The sequence below is a fragment of the Rhamphochromis longiceps genome, linkage group LG1, assembly GCF_057381845.1.
Source record: "Rhamphochromis longiceps isolate RC_006_pf linkage group LG1, R_longiceps_female_GT1.1, whole genome shotgun sequence".
NCBI lineage: Eukaryota > Metazoa > Chordata > Actinopteri > Cichliformes > Cichlidae > Rhamphochromis > Rhamphochromis longiceps.
In genome coordinates, this window is record NC_140557.1 from 24622609 (window position 1) to 24639199 (window position 16591).

Consider the following 16591-nt stretch of genomic DNA (forward strand, 5'->3'; position numbering starts at 1 on the left):
GAGGATGTACGTCCACATTTACTCAATTTCTGCTGCGTTACGCTGAATGCCTCGGTGCCTTGGGATTAAAGACAGAAGGCAGTTTATGGATTGTTTTTTATATTTTATTGAAAAAGGAACTCAACGTAAAAAGAATTTTCAAATCATGTCAAAATTCACAAGACTAGTATAACTTATTGCTTTACTCAGACATTCACAACCTGAATTCAGCGTTATGGGAAAAAAAACATAGAATAACAGATGTTTTGAATAGTCCTCAGTAACTCTGCCGAGGCACGAACCTGCGTACCACACTTCAAGTAAAATATGACTCCAGAATACCTATCATCATTATCCTTTGCCTTGTCTTACAATACAATGAGATGTATGTTGCCTTCAGCGTGACTCAAATATTAGTATATACATCACCCCCCACCCCCTACCCATTTAGTTAAAGGGCACAACATTAACCTAACCGCAAGGCAATTTCGCAGCACATAGAAATAACAAGCCTTTGTGGATTTTTTTTTTCATACATACTGATGACAATGTGTTTAAGGCAGACAATAAAATAAATGCAGGTTATCACCATGATATAACTCAAACAACATCAGTCATTTCATTAACAATAGCTTCTTTTTGCTTTTGGTTGATGTCTAGAAAACAAAAATATATTTCAGTACAGTTCTGTTAGTCCTTTTGGGTTAGTGTTAAAACACACAGCATCTGGTCTTCAGAGGCCAAGGGGGAAAAAATTGTCCTTCTGTCCCATCTGTCACTCAGAGAACTGTTAGGTCATGGCAGGACTTTGACTTCTGCCTGAAAGCCATTTTCTTGTTCTTGCGTGCGACCATGCGACCCAAAAACCTTTTAGCCTTCTTGCCGATGCTCTCTCTGCGTCTGCAGTTGGCCATGCGCCGGGCGTTCTCCTCCTTGCTGTCTTTTCTCAAACGGATCTGTCTGACGATGCCCTCAAACAGGTCCTGCACATTGTGGTGAAGTGATGCAGACGTCTCGATAAACTTGCAGTCGAATACCACTGCACAGGCACTTCCTTCTGTAATGCAGAACACAGGAAAGAAGATTAAAACCCTGAGAAAGTTCACACTGAAATGGAAAACTGTAAGCTTAGAGATGACGAATTAGCCCTAAGTCATGAAAGCGGCAAATCTCTGGCAGATTGCTTGAGCTGCAGAGGAACCTGAATCAACCTGAGCAGTCAGCTGTGAAAAGTGGATTGACCCTAGCAAAATCAGTGAAGCTCAACCATCTGTCAGATTCTGTCTTGAAATGCCTCAAGCAAGGCTTTAGTCAAGTGGATTCAAATCTATCTCCCCTGACTGCACATTTTAAGATCAAGTTTATTAATCTCACTTACCATCTACGGACACCTCTCTGGACCGCACCAGGTCACTCTTGTTGCCCACAAGGATTATGGGAATGTTCTCTGACTGTCTGGCACGGCGCAGCTGAATGCGGAGCTCCGATGCCTTCTCAAAGCTTGATTTGTCTGTCACTGAATACACAATGATGTAGGCGTCTCCCATTCTCATGCACTGGTCCTTCAACCACTGGCTGTTATCCTTCAGGAAAGAAACAGAGACTAAATTTAACATCATACATGGCTGAATGCACCTTTTACAATTTCAAAATCCCTGAATCAATGCAAATGGACAAACACTTCATTAATAATATATAAGTCTCACCTGTTCCCAGATGTCATACAACACGATGGATGCCTCTTCTTCATCCACCAACATAGATCTATCGTAAGTGTTTCCTAAGGGAGGAAAAATAAATATTGTGTTACACACTGGCAGGGAGAGCAAAGTGTCTTTTATCTGAGCAATCATGTTTGCTGTCAAAGTGTGTTGCTGCTATTTTTTTTTCCACTCTGATTTTTGGCACTTTTTTTTCTTTCTGAGTCTACTCATTAAACCAGATCACAGTTTGTGATCACGCCATCACTGGCCTTTTGTAGGTTCCCTTCACATAGTGCTATTGGGTGTGCTTCTGACAGCTGGTGCCGCACTGTATGTGGAAATAGCAATAATCAATGCATGCACAGTCCTCATATAATACTGAATTGTACAGCTTTAGTGCAGCCTTTCTGTAATTTAAAAAACTGCAGCATTTGTTTTAAATCTACTGGAAATAAGTGTGGTGATGTAAATTGTAATAGTGCACTTAAAAAGTAATATTACTTTAAAATATGTTATAACCGTCCTTCTATATATTTTAGTGTTTGTTCAGTATTGTATAAAATTAAATAAAGCAGCCGTTGGCATGTCCATTTATTACATATCTTCACAGACAATGAAACATCTTCATTGTGTGTGTCTGAGAGTGTGGGTTGCTATGGTTGATGACTCATCCCCAGCATCACCATTTACCTGCTTCATCGCAGTCGTGACTAGCATCCTCAACTCCTCCAAAGACGCGCGCCAGGCTGGACTTGCCGACACCGTGCTCCCCGAGGAGAACCACTTTGTACACCTGGGAGTCCGCTTCGCTGCTGGTGGAGATCACCGAGTCGGAGGAGTCTGAGGCGTAGCTGCCACGGTGCTGCTCGCTTGGGGAGTAGGACGTGCACCGCAGTAAATTGGACAGCTCGTCGGTCTGTCCCGTCTGTGGCGTCGTGGCGCGCAGGTCGCGGTCGTCCACGGGCATGCTTCTCCTGTGTAGATTGGGTAAATTCATTGGGAAGGGCACGCTTCCTCTCCTCTTGTCCATGTTCCTCAATTTGTCACCCTTGTTCAAAGTCATTGTGCTTCTATCGAGGATCTGTGGATAGATGTGCCATGCGTAAATTTGCGATCATTTCAGCCACATTTAAAGAAAGAAGCGCTATCAAGATCTGCACAGAAATACAGTGGGAGATCATTTTACAAATATGTTTACCATTGTAAGTCATATTGTAAAATAAAAGCTGTTATCCCACATTTAAAGTAAATATATATAAAAATGGTCGACCTGACCTGCCCACATGTTTATTCACAAAAAAAGGTCAAAATCTAACCAAAGCTTGAAATCTCTCCCCAGCGGCCCCTTAAAAACACTTACTCGGTGCTGAAAATTAAATCCAACGAAGGCAATCCAGTAATCCTTGGTATAAAAAGTTGCTGTAGCCGAAAAGCGGTTTTTGCTCGAGTCTGATCAGAGTCGCTGCTCGGGTTATTTATACAGGAGTAGAGTGACGTAGTAGGGATTCGCCCCGGAGACTCGCGTCTCCGTTTATTGTAGTGGTGCGTAACGGTAACATCATGCTGCGGAGGGGGTGTATGATTGGAAGAGCTGAGGAATCTCCCTTCCGCATCCTCAAATGGAGCTTACTTCTGAGGGGGCGGCCAGAGAAGTCTCGAGACTTTGAAGAGGGGAAACCCACTTAAAGCTGGAGTATAAATATTTGATATATATCTAGGAGATGGTTCTAGGTGGGATGTTATAGCCTCACATCGTCACGATGCAAGTGTGTTCAGGTTCACACACTAAATTATCTTAACGAAATGTGTTGTCTGGATCCAACTGATCTGATCTATGAGCAGTGGCCACAGCGCGGTGGTCAATGCTACATGTATGTAATATCATGAGAATGATATGTTGTTATAATATAATATAATATAATATAATATAATATAATATAATATAATATAATATAATATAATACATACTTTCTATAAAAAGCTAAATATTTGTAATTAGACAAGGGCTTCATACAACCACATTTAAATTAAATTTTCGGAGCATTTTTAAACGGTGCTATAAATGCATAAAATTTTAATACACTGTAGGTGGTGGATTATACTCCATATATCCCACCACCTTGGTCTTTCCACGATGAAATAAATGATGCAATCATCAAAACCGTCCTTGAATTTGTAGACGCCTCCTCTTAAGCAGCCAGGTCTAATCTTTATCCGTTATTCTGGTTATACTGTTTGACTGTGCAAAAGGCTTTAAATGGTGTGTGTGGAGACTATTTCTAGTGCTAAAGGAGAAACACAGAAAGCCTTAGTTTTCTATATTTCACGTCTGGATGTATTGATATGCTAAATATGGATCCAGCATATTCTGCATAATTATTTGGCTGAATATCAGGCCAACAGCATGACGGCACGGCTGGTAGTGATATTGTTAAGTGTCACGTTCAAGTGGATATTGTAAACTCTGAATGGTGCGTTTCTGCCCTCTTGTGGTTACGTGCAGGCATTACAGTTGAACCTTTTGAACTCGACTATAGTGTGCCAGGTGTTTAATATTATAATACTGCACAATGAGTGTGACTTAAGTATTACTTAAGTATTACTTCTGCTGATGTTTGCATTTTTCCACTGTTTCACTATTAAAGAAACTAAATCTTTCAACATTACATAATCAAGTATAGTTTAGTTCACACCACCCTGAAAAAACAAACCATCACTACACCACCCTGGATTTATACTCTTTTCCAGAAAATAGCTGATATTATGTAACTGAATGATGTTTAAAACACAAATGGAAAAAAATCACATACAGTTAGTCACAAATACTTAGTTTTTAAAAATTAAGTCCAGCTTGTTCTCATCATATTTCAGCTTCTCCAACACAATTTCCATATTCTCATGTATTTCTGTTAACTGGACAGAATGAACAGTTCCCACGGATGCAGAGTAATTGCCGCTTTTAAGTAGGACACCTTTTAGACTGGCATTTGTACAGACAAGGAACAGCCTCCATCACATGTAGTGAAACATTCAAAGATATAGAAAAATATAATAATAAAAATATCTGGATCGTGTTTCTAATTGCCACTTGTGAAACAACAAAATGAGAAAGAAAAACTGACATTATTTTTTAAATCAGCAACCCAAAATGTGTAAATAACATGTACAGCAAATGTGACACATGCCTTTCTCAGATGAGACATCATGTCGCCATCTATTGGCCATAACACAAATACAACGAATTTGTATAAAAAATAAAGCCATATAAGATGCATAGATTTAGTAACTGAATAAACATTAGTAAAATAAATAAATAAATAAATAAATAAATAAATTTCAGTAAAAACAGTACAGAACTTTGGATTTGACAGAAAGTTTTTATAATGCTTCCTTCTGAGGTGATTTCTGATATTCCTGTGTTTTTCATGTCAATTGTCTGTCAGTTGCTTATATTGGTAAGTATACTGTATCCACCACGATTTACGAAAGAGTTATAAGATACATGAATTACCAGTTTTGTTATCTTAATGACTCTGCGTTTTTTTTAATCTACATTAGCATCAACCAAGTACTTTTGGCGACTTAAAATATATTTATAGAACTCTTATCTTACGTTTGGTGCAATTTCTGCAGCCGGATCATATTTCTCAGCCTGATCTCTCTTGAAAAAAAATTTTTTTGCTTTTTTTTATGTGAGTGACATTTATTCAGGTCAGTACATAAAGTCACTTTGCCAAAAAGTAATTGCAGTTTCTACCATGTAACAAGAATTTTCTTCTGGACGAAAATGCATTGATATAAATCATGAGAGATATATTTGAGACATATTTGACAGCTTATACGCCAACAAGTCATTTACAAAAGTTTTAATGCCGGTGATCAATTTGGCAGATACCGGAAATCACTTTTTTCCCATGACACCGGAAACCAACCAATAAATGTGACACTGCACATGCGCAAGCCTCTCGTGCGTTCGACCTCTACTGCAAACCGGTGAGTGCTAGCCTCCTCTGTCAGAAACTGGGTTTGAATTAAATATATGCTCTTAAGTGTTCTTTGTTGCTCCGTATTTTTGTAGTCTATTATTCACAGCGTCGTGTAGCTCGTCTGATTTTCAGCTAACTTGCCTTTAGCGGTATTGTGCGGTTTTTTTCTCCTCTTGACCTTAATTGCGTGTCTATCTGATTTTTGCAGACTTTGTACTTGGTTGTTTAGCAAAAGGCGCAGTGTCAAATAGCTAACGCTTTGGTTTTTTGTGTTTCATGTGTTTTTATCTGTAGACTTCGGATAAACTCCAGCTGCTGTGGGTGACCTGACCAGAACGTCCCATCGTAATGTATGCCTGCTCTAAGTTCGTCTCCACGCCCTCTCTGGTCAGTTTGATTGAATGAATGAAAACTGATAATTGCTAAACTGCGCCTGTTTACTGATTGAGTATTGTTAGCTGCACTTCCGTCATTGTAAATTATTATAAAGTAGGCTGCTAACACTGGCTGCGAAGCAGTCTTTGACCCTCTGCTAAAGTTAGCTAATGCTCATACCTACAAGGACGTCCTAGCTTCTAATCAGGAGGAAGCTCACTGTTTTGGTTTTCCATCATTTCCTCCAAGTCCACAAACTTAATCTAAAGGATATAACGTATTCCATGTAAGGCTTGAAAAGAGAATCAAGAGAAACATTTTAATGGGTCTCTGTTATTGACTTGTAGTGTTATATATATGTAAAAGCTTTGTCACTGCAGCTGATGTAGGTCTTTCTAATGCTGTTCTAGCATAAATTATGGCGAATCATGTCAAAACAATTTCCCCCCTCTAACACAGGTCCGTGCTGGATCCAGGGCGCTGTACAGACCACTCTCAGCAGCAGTAGTGTCAGACGGCAGGAGAGCAGAGGTGAGTTGCCCGCAGAGCACACCATTCATCAAGTGACATTTGTCATTTTCTATATTAACACTGTGCAAAAAATAGAAAAGGTAAAATACGGATTTGTTTTAAGTTAAATGGTAGTAGTAGCAGTAGTTGTATATATTTGAGATCTTCTAACAAAGAAGCACATTGATTGTTTTTATTACCAACAAATAGTGCCACCCTGCTCACATTATCCCAAAGAAACATTTCTGCAGGCTGAACTGTATATTGAATTGTTAACTGTGGAATTATGGCCACATATCGTAATCGGGTAGATTTAACATGCTGTCTGTGGTCAGAGCCAAAGCAAAAATGACTAATTCATTGTTATGAAAGAACAAACAGAACGAGAGTGTATGAAACGTCTTCCATTTTGTTTTTGCAACCCTACACACTGTGCATCTGTGTATTTCTGTTATAAATATACAACTATAATAATCTTCAAATGGGGAAAACTCCATGTGGGGGTTATTAAAGTTAAATGAGAATCTCAATAACTAGTAACTAAATTTTATAACGGTAAATCTTCATGTTCCCACAAAAATGGGCCATAATGTGATGAGGTACGATTAGAAGCTAGATGTAGTACATCTTAAAATAAGTTTTTAGAGAGGTCTTATTTGATGGGTCTAAATTTTTAGCAGAAGTAATGCTTGCATTAGAAGTAAACTTTACCGTGTGGGAATTATTGTGTTTGATACTTTGGTGGTTGTTTTTCAGACTGCTTCGCTTCTGGCACCACTGAGCGGCGGTGTCTCCCAGCAGCAAGTGGCATTGCGGGGATTCCAAACCAGCGCCGTGAGCCGTGACATCGACACTGCTGCCAAGTTCATTGGAGCAGGAGCTGCCACTGTGGGAGTCGCTGGATCTGGAGCCGGAATTGGGACAGTGTTTGGCAGCCTTATCATTGGATATGCCAGGTAAATTTAACAAGTCCCCTGTAGTAGTAATGAGGCCATTTATTTTATTTTTTTACTGTCGAGAAGAGAACGTTTTAGTCTTGTTTACTTAATACCCAAGTTCTCAAAATAATGTGACCTAGTGAACAGGTAATGACAAAAGAAAGAGGAGACCTGAGTAGATTTCTGCCATTTGGTGATTAATTATAAAACCAAAAGATACTTGGCATACTTCATTCTAAATGGCATCACTTAAAATCACTGGGAAAGTGAAGTTAGAGGAATAATGTTTGTTCGTGAAAATAAGATATTAAAGACTTATTTAGCACTGACTAATTATTGATTGTGCTTTAAGCCAAGTCAATCATGGAAAACTTTGGTCTAAACATGCCTCATTAGCTGTACTTCTTAGGCATCAGCACTACTTGATCTCACTGGCCCCTCTGTCTTCACAGGAACCCCTCTCTGAAGCAGCAGCTGTTTTCTTACGCCATCCTGGGCTTCGCTCTGTCTGAAGCTATGGGTCTCTTCTGTCTGATGGTTGCATTCCTCATTCTGTTCGCCATGTAAAACCAGCTGTGAAAGGATAACTCACAATGTTAACAAGAATAAGCAGTTTGAACAGCTGTGTGATTGCTGGTTATCATGTTTATCTTTGTGTTCTTGAAAGATCTGAATCCATTCACGTATGAAACTCTGGCAAAACATTTCAAGGACTGTTGTGTCCTCGTTGTATATTTAATCAGCAGTTTTTGTTAACAAACATGCAACCAGTAACAGAAATAAAATGTTTAATTCCTCAAATGTTTTTGTACATTTGTGAGGGGAGGTGGGAGGGCTTTCAATAAACATAATGGGGGATACCTGGTAGGATCATGGACCTGTTCCCTTTTAAAAGAAACTCGTACTGTTGTAATGCCAAGCTGTGGAATGAAGTGATTTAAAAGCAAATGTAGCTTATTTATTTAGATTATGCCCATGGAAATGGGTGCAGCGATTTATTGAAATGTCTAAACCTAAATGGAAATACAACACAAAGGCAAAAAATGTTGAGGTCCGATCTCTGGAGAGGCCAGTCCATGATCGACAGTGTTCAAATTCTGTTTTTTCTATCCAGGTATGCTTTTACTGTGTGTGTGTGTGTGTGTGTGTGTGTGTGTGTCATAGTCAATTAGATGATCAAAATCTGACTCAATTCCACACATCTATGGATAAACTGAACCCCCAAACCATGGCAGAGGCTCCACCATATGTTATAGATGGTTGTAGAACTGCTGTATTGCGTCTATTTGAAACGAAATAATTCGACCCTCACTGAGACTAGATAAATCCCTTAGATTATGCTGCTAACAGAGTTCCTAAAATTTCCATTTAAAATCGGTTCCTTGACATTGTACGTCATGTAGACACAAAAGTCCTTCCTCACCTGGGTCTAATGCTTTTTTTTTTTTTTTTTTTTTTTTTTTTAATAAATGCTTGGATATTTTGTAAGTCAACCTGTCTCCGCCAGGTTTGAGTCCATTATTACACCCTTACCAACGACAACAGTTTTCCGGTTTAATAGGTGGAACTAAAGCACCGTTTTTGTAGTGAGGGGAAGGATTTGAGGAACGTACTCGTTAGTTTTTAGTGTTCGCCTGTGTTTTTTGTGTCAAATAGATTTGAACGTTGCCGAAAATAAATTCGGACGTGTCAGCTGTGCAGTATCAATAAGACGGGCTAAATAAATGTTTTCAGTAACGCAGTTGTGCCGTATCTGGAGAAAATCTAGCTTTAAAACTAAGAAGTTAACGCCGACACGTTTGTGGCGGTGTCGCTGGTGTAACTGTCACACAGACCGCGATAATGTATCTCAGCAGCTTAATCCAGAGGATCCCCGAAATAACCAGGTAAACAAACATCAGGGAATATGATGTATCCTACTTCCCCCCCCCCCCCGTGTTTGTCATTTTTTTCAACAAAATAGAAAATTCTTAATTTAAATTTAAAAATCTATTATTTGCATGTTTTCAGGGGGAATAAAAGCAGCGTGGTTATTATAGTTTTGTATTTCATTATTTATTTTTAATCAGATTTTTTAATTTCGTCTTGGTTTTTTTTTTTTTTTTTTTTTTTTTTTTTTAACCCAGGCTAGTTTCAGTTTCCAGAGTGTGCTTGCTCGTCCCAATTAAAATTTTAGTTTTTGTAAATGTTAATGTTAAATAAAATGTTTTAATAACATGTTTTTTATTAGTTGCAATGCTAGTTTTCGCGTTTTTTTAAATATTGTTGTATTTACTGCAATAAAAACTCATAGCTATTTAAACCAGTTGACTCAGATTCTTGTAGTTATTCAAAGTATCAATAAAGATGGACGTCAAAGCCCCATCAGGCTAGTTGGGATAATAAATTTGACCAGATCTACATGTAATACGTACAGTCAAACCTCCCAGGGTTGATTTTACACTGGATATCCACCAGGGGTAGCTGCTGTATAAGACCCTAGTTCTTCTTCTTTTTTCTTTTTTTGTAACTTCACTCTTCCATAACCTAAAGGGAACATCAGCAAAACTTGAATGTACATCAGTTATTTTTGTACATAAACTATTGAGCTGGAAAATAGAATAACAAATTAAAAATTGTACATTTATCAGTGTATGTAGTGTTTATTTAAGATGTGTTTCCTGAGATAGTGGTCTAAAAAAGTTTTTACCTGAGTGGGACTTTCGACGTCTAAGCAGAAAATGTGCCTAAAGTGGATTTTAAGTTTACTTTGTATAGATTTGCCTAATTTTATTTCTGCCTGGTCTTCATGTAATAGGTAACAAAAAGGCACAAGAAGCAAAGAACTTTGTGTCAACCAGTGCTCGATCACTTTGACCAGCAGTACAGTGAGGAACTTGGTGACTTGTGGCCATATGCAAGGTAAATTTCACCTGAAGTAATCATTATGCACGTGGACAGTAATTCCACCTTTTCCAAACTGAGATTAATTCTGTCCCTCAGAGAAGTGCTGCTGGACCCTCAGTCATGGCAGTATGGCATCATGCTCAATCGCTTCACTGCAGTGACAGGCATTGCACAGATTCTTCGAGCCCAGGGCTTTTCCACATTGTTGCCACAAGCAGATGTCTCAGTGCTGCATTCTAATGGTCCCTCCACGGTGTTAAATTCTAAATACCAAGAAGGAAAAGATACTCTGTCAACTCTCTGCATTTCCAAGGGCTCTCCAGGTGACCCCCATCCCCAGTCTGACAACAGCTCCTTTGCACTCGGTCAGGACTCTCAGTCAGAACCCGCCCTCAGTTTTCCTCCTCCTTCATTACAGTGCTACATCCACCCGTCCCCCCTGCGATTTCCCTCTCAGGCTCACAGGCCTGGCCAGCTGAAGCAGTACTACCTCCTCAATGCTGCATCCTTGCTTCCAGTGCTGGCTTTGCAAGTCAAAGATGGCGAAAAGGTTCTGGATCTTTGCTCTGCTCCTGGGGGGAAAGCCTTAGCCATAATGCAAAGTGCGAGCCCAGGTAAAAGAGACATTTTTAGAAGACTTTATTTTGATTTTATTTATACTTAATCGGATTAAAACAACCCCAAATGAATTACTCTATTAGTAAAGGGATGTTCACAGTGTAGCCTTTTTTCCAGATTATGTGTGCTTGGTAAAAAGAACTTGGGGGAAAAAGAAACATGTTGGCTTTTATTTTGAATATTAAACACACACTTTGCATCTAAGTCGCTGCAGATGATTGTAAGGAATATTTTTGTCTGCTGCGAATAACCCATTTGCATTGAATAATATAATCAGTAATGCTGCCCTGTGCTGTGTTCCAGTGCTTCTCTGCTGTAATGAACCAGATCTTCACAGACGGGACTGGCTTGCCAAAACCCTGGAGTCATTTTTGCCTCACTCACTAAAAAGCAGAGTGATTGTGTCTGCACAGGACGGACGGTCTTTTGGGCAGAGCGAAGCGGGTTTATATGACAAGGTTGGCAAAGAAATCCTATCATGTTTATGGCAGCATGTGATTTTGTCCTGTAAAATGGGGTGACACTTATTTTCCAAGGCCACAGCTACAAATGAATGAGGACAGCAAGCCTTTGAACAGAAACTAATAAACTCAGCAGAGAGGAAAAAAAAGAAAACTGTTTATTCAAACTAGGAGCCAAGAAGAAGCAGACAAATAGCTGGGAGGAATCAAAGAACTCAAAGTGACTCATATTGGAACACAATATTGAAAAAAGGAAAAGGGCTAAAAAGAGTTAGAGTAAGGCACCGTAGGAGGGGAAAAAGGCTGAAAGGTAATAGAGTGCAAACAAAATGCAGAGGAGCTTTTTTGAGGGATTTCCAAAATCTGAGAACAAACTTGTTGAAAGGTTCAAAGTTCAGATGTAAAAACTTCAAAGCTGTTGTCTTTTATTCAGTTTTATTTAAATGGTAATGGTTTGGTTTTTAGGCGAAATTTATCTTCCACCTCCACTGACCAAAATTGGTCTGTTGATGGCTCAGGTGCCGTGGGGAAAGTGACATTTATGTGGATTATTTTAGACACCTGCAGCATTTTTCATTTTCCTTACATTTTTTTATTCCCTTGCTCTTCCTCTTTGACATGGGCACCAACTACTCGCATTCCTTTCTCTCGCTGCCGTAGGTTTTGGTTGATGCTCCATGTTCTAATGACAGGAGCTGGCTGTATTCGTGCAACAGCCAGCAGGGGGAACAAAGATTGAAGGAGAGAGCCAGGCTTCCTTCATTCCAAGCACAGCTGCTTAGGTAAGCACCCATTCTGACATTGGAAATTCCTGCTTATGCATTAGCCTTATGGTACTCTAATATCTCTACAGGTTGAGAAAAAAAACATTCACTATCCTAATGAGCACGCAATTAAAATGCACTGAAGGAATGAAGGGAAGGTACCGTAGTCCAATAGTGAATACAAATGAGAGATAAGTTCTAAACTTGTAGATCAAGAAATGAAGAGTAACTGGATTTAGCAGAACTGCTGTGGGAACATCGTTATTAAATAAGTAATTAGATAATCAAGAAAGATGAGAGGTGAGAAAGGATCAGTCAGGGAGGAAGTGATCCATTACTTAACCGGTTATCCAGCTGGAGCCTGTCCCAGTTATTATAGGGCATCTACAGTCAATTTAGAATCAACACTTAACATAAGAAGCATGATTTTGGACCGTGAGAGGAAGCCGGAGAACCCGGAGAGAACACAAACTCCACACAGGAAGATCCTAGATGTCTCTTGTGTTCAAACCAAGGACCATTTTACTAAGAGGTGACTTTGCTAAACACTGCACCAACCGTCAGTAAAATTACAAACTCCCTGAAAAAAAGATTTCAGGTAGATTGGATGGTAAATAAACTTTGTTTCAGGTCTCCAACTCAAAATAGCTTGGAGAGTCAAGTGGAAGCTGTAGCAGTTGCAGTTTTAGTTGTAGTTTGCAGATCAGACTGCAGTTAAATCAGTCAAATAACACCAACAAGCACAATATAGAAACAGCATATACAGTTTTTTAAAGTGAAAATGTGTATTGGTTGGTTGAATGGTTACAGCATATTCTTTGATGCAATTTAATTCTAGCTGAGGTCTAAGGTGGAATATTTGTCTGCTGATTACAGGTCTGCACTGTTGGCGGTGTGTCCAGGAGGCACTGTGGTCTATTCAACCTGCACTCTGTCCAGCTTTGAGAACTTTTCTGTGGTTGAGACGGTGCTGAAGGACTTTCCTGAGGCTGAAGCTGAAGACCTGTGGGAGGAGATTGCCATTCCTTTATCTAAATACTTTACGTTCAGCTCTAACCCCGGACATGGACAGACAACTCAGGAGGCAACCCCGAAGACACAAGACGCTTCTGTGTCCTTTTATCGCCACAGACTTGGCATTCTTGTGGTCCCTCAGCTTGGCAAGTCATGGGGACCCATGTTTTTAGCTCGGATTAGAACACGGAAATAAAATCTTACCATGCACGGGGACAAAAAGTGAAATGGCATAACTAAACTTGCACAATAACTTTGTGCAAAACACCAAAATTTAAATTTAGATTAAAAACACTGCAAATACGCACAGTGCCTACCTGTGCCAATTATGCAAGAGGAAATAAGCAGCAGCAGTAGTTTAGACACGCAGATATAAAGACATCGGTGTCAAAACAAACGTGGTTAAGAAAGTCATAAATGCTCCTGTTTTAACAGTGCAACACCAACCATCTGCTAAACTATAAGTGCTGCAGCTACAGTTTTTTGTTGTTTGTAGCTGCTGGCTTCTCTGTGTGTGTGTGGGTGTGTTGCAGGAGATTTAAGCAAATAAAAATAGAACGCTGCTCACATCAGTTAAACTCACCTCGAGCTATCCGCATCAAAGACAGAACTTAGACAATATTCCAGTACTTAACACATGTGAGCAGTATTTTATGGCAGTTTGTGTGAAATAAAGAGAAAATGGCATGAAAGCAGCCACCTGATCACTCACGAGTTTTTTTTTCCACAGGTCCGCTGCCCCCCTAGGCTTAGGAAGGCTTTATTTTTTATTTCAGCCAGTTGTTTACTTGTCCACCCTGTATCTGTATCATTTTGGTTCATTTTCACTGTTTTCACACCATCAGCTCTTTGTCAGTAAAATTATCTAATTGAAGCATTTAGCAGCCTCAGAGGGCGATGGTTAACTTGGAAGTGACTCAATGCACATTGAAACAAGAGTGAATACAGGACTTATTATATTTAGTCAGCAGCAATATTGCTGCAGAAACTATATGTAAATTAGCAGCAGTCAAAAAATTCACTGTATAAGCTAAAAAGCTAATAAGTTAGTGCCTCCCAGTGACCGCTGCAACAATAAAAACAAACTGAGTTTTTCTATATTAAACATTAATGTATTGTTTACCTCTGAATCCACCTTCTTTCCATTCTGCGGTTAACAAGGACGACCACCTTGGTTCAGAGGACATGCGCACACATCAGAAAGCTTGTAAATCTGTAACGTCGCCGTGTTTAGAAAATATTCTCCACTCAGCTGCTGGCTAAAATGAAAATACAAACCCAAACAGCACTCACACACTCAGACAGATATTAAAAAATGAAGCAACAACACACATTTCCTGCAGGAGGAACAAAGCTGTCAGAATTGCAGAAACTGTTGGCAGGTCTGTGTCTGAGTCTGAACTGCTGCTGTTATTTTCTTGGAAGTGCAGGCGTGTGTCGCAAAGCGGGCTGCATGGCCATGACAACAAGGGAGGCACGCACACATAAATACCAATTAAGAATATGTTTATTTAGGAATTACGAAATCATGATAGCTTAAACAATGGTGAGTGTAGTAAGCGAGTGAATTTGTAAAGAGATGGCAGATGCAGTTTTGTGCTGCTCAAGCGGAGAACCACATAGTAACTGAGTGGCTAAGGCTTTCATAGGCCAGGTGGTCCTAGCCTCTCTGATTGTGGACAAACCCTATTAGTATGGGCAGAAAAGAAGCTGCCACCCAGTCAAGCGAAGGAAACCAAGATGGAGAGAGCTGATGATGTAAGAGTTGTGTTAAAAACACCTGCACAGTTTAGTCTGTTTGAAGCGACTTTTTAAATTCCCTTTTAATGGTAGAGAATGGGAGTTGACATAAGAAGACAAGCACCACCGTCTCCAAGCCTTATTTACTTTTGACACAAGTCCTCAAAGAATTTTTCAAGTTTCTGTCTAAACACCCATACTCAATGTGAATGTTGGATGTTGTCAAAGTAATGCAAAAACAAGTCCAAATGTTTGCCGACTCGACCAGAAACTAAAGTTTTTCTGTCTGAGAGATTTGTTTAATAGCCAGGAAGAGCAGTAATGATCAAATTAACACACAGTTTCTCTGTTTATTTCTGCTATTGCTCTACGGCACTGTCCAGAAATAATCTCATATGTGCTGTCATACACCCCTTTAGTGTTACTGTTGCATTTTGCAGTGATGTATTATCTGGGAGGACTTTTCTTGTGTGAAAAGTAGATATTTCATGAAAGATTTGTAGCTTCTCATCACCCTGTGATTGCTCAGATCAGAAGAAAAAGGTGTATTGGCAGTAAACACAGACAATAATATACAAAAAGTCATATATTCCAACCTTTCTGCACATAATGGAGTGACAAAATAAGCTCTTGCAAAGGCAGTTATGTGTGGAAGCATCAAATATATAAGGCCGGTGCTTCCGAGCAACCCTCCGAGACACCGTCAAAGACATCATTGCTGAGATAGCGTTGCACCGGTTTCATCCGACTACTCCGTGTGGCCATAGACACAAGCATTATTTGAGTGCATTTATATGGCTATTTATACTGGCCGCCCTACTTCTGCTCCACTTTTGAGTGTCTTCGAAAAATAGCTCCAGTCTTTGATATGAGCGAATCATTACGCTACCATAACATCAGCACAACTTAAAAGTGGTGAGATGTGGAGATGAAGTGGGGCTTCATTAGGGTTAACCATATTGCTGACCTTTGTGTGAACCCTGGTTTGTTGACGCTCCCCATATTGCAGTGTTTCCTCAAGGGGAGAATCTCTAAGCAGCTTTTCCTCCACTTCAAAGGGAGAGAATGTAGGCCTGCTTTGCATAATCAGGTGGGGAACAGCTTTTTGCCAGAGAGGCAGGAATTAATTTGTGACACCGCCAGATATAATCATTAAAACCCTAGTCATTGACAATAAGGAGAGAGGAGGAGGGAAAATTAGAGGAGGAACTGTAGAACAGTAGATAGAATGAAGGAGAGAGAGATGTGGAGCATAGGATAGTCCCGAATGCCAGAGGACACTATAGCGAAGCAGACTAATCTGGTCTGAGCTCTGTAAAGCTAGAAAGCCATTTTTTTTTAGTCTAGCTACACTCAGCTCTGTCACTCTGTGTTTGGACATGGTGGCATGAAGTTAATACTTACTTCCGTTACCCCTTTATTTTATTTTTTTTTTACAATTTTTATGTATATCATCATTTTAAAGTGATGGAAACATGATGAAAAATGGATTTGAAATTCCAGCTATAGCATGCAAATCAAACTGAAAGCTCTTCAGCAGCACGCTGTATGTGTAAGCTATAAAGCTACAACCACAATCTATAAATTTACCTCATGTTTCAGTCTCATTGCTGCCAT

General features: G+C 39.6%; 3 protein-coding genes across 3 annotated transcripts; 2 read left to right on the forward strand and 1 right to left on the reverse strand.

Annotated features, from left to right (window-relative positions):
* Positions 1-95: 95 nt before the first annotated feature.
* Positions 96-3183, reverse strand: rrad (Ras-related associated with diabetes). The gene is made up of 5 exons (XM_085411401.1): positions 3043-3183; positions 2373-2763; positions 1686-1759; positions 1358-1562; positions 96-1036 (listed from the first exon to the last, which is right to left on the reverse strand). Exons 2-5 carry the CDS (start codon positions 2743-2745, stop codon positions 759-761), a joined length of 930 nt encoding a protein of 309 aa, XP_085267527.1. The 5' UTR covers positions 2746-2763; positions 3043-3183; the 3' UTR covers positions 96-758.
* Positions 3184-5613: 2430 nt separating this feature from the next.
* LOC146678779 (ATP synthase F(0) complex subunit C3, mitochondrial-like) lies at positions 5614-8292 on the forward strand. The gene is made up of 5 exons (XM_085403007.1): positions 5614-5675; positions 5963-6055; positions 6503-6574; positions 7310-7509; positions 7944-8292. Exons 2-5 carry the CDS (start codon positions 6017-6019, stop codon positions 8056-8058), a joined length of 426 nt encoding a protein of 141 aa, XP_085259133.1. The 5' UTR covers positions 5614-5675; positions 5963-6016; the 3' UTR covers positions 8059-8292.
* Positions 8293-8431: 139 nt separating this feature from the next.
* Positions 8432-15216, forward strand: nsun3 (NOP2/Sun RNA methyltransferase 3). The gene is made up of 6 exons (XM_085402995.1): positions 8432-9377; positions 10289-10392; positions 10474-10991; positions 11299-11453; positions 12117-12238; positions 13097-15216. Exons 1-6 carry the CDS (start codon positions 9216-9218, stop codon positions 13428-13430), a joined length of 1395 nt encoding a protein of 464 aa, XP_085259121.1. The 5' UTR covers positions 8432-9215; the 3' UTR covers positions 13431-15216.
* The last annotated feature ends 1375 nt before the right edge of the window (positions 15217-16591 follow it).

Coding starts and splice junctions, on each gene's coding strand:
- rrad (XM_085411401.1), bottom strand. CDS start 2,745: ATGACTTTGAACAAGGGTGACAAATTGAGGAACATGGACAAGAGGAGA. Junction 1,760..2,372: donor TCACGACTGCGATGAAGCAG/GTAAATGGTGAT, acceptor TTCCTCCCTTAG/GAAACACTTACGATAGATCT. Junction 1,563..1,685: donor TGTATGACATCTGGGAACAG/GTGAGACTTATA, acceptor TCTTTCCTGAAG/GATAACAGCCAGTGGTTGAA.
- LOC146678779 (XM_085403007.1), top strand. CDS start 6,017: ATGTATGCCTGCTCTAAGTTCGTCTCCACGCCCTCTCTG. Junction 6,056..6,502: donor TCGTCTCCACGCCCTCTCTG/GTCAGTTTGATT, acceptor CCTCTAACACAG/GTCCGTGCTGGATCCAGGGC. Junction 6,575..7,309: donor CAGACGGCAGGAGAGCAGAG/GTGAGTTGCCCG, acceptor GTTGTTTTTCAG/ACTGCTTCGCTTCTGGCACC.
- nsun3 (XM_085402995.1), top strand. CDS start 9,216: ATGTTTTCAGTAACGCAGTTGTGCCGTATCTGGAGAAAATCTAGCTTT. Junction 11,454..12,116: donor AAGCGGGTTTATATGACAAG/GTTGGCAAAGAA, acceptor TCGCTGCCGTAG/GTTTTGGTTGATGCTCCATG. Junction 12,239..13,096: donor TTCCAAGCACAGCTGCTTAG/GTAAGCACCCAT, acceptor TGCTGATTACAG/GTCTGCACTGTTGGCGGTGT.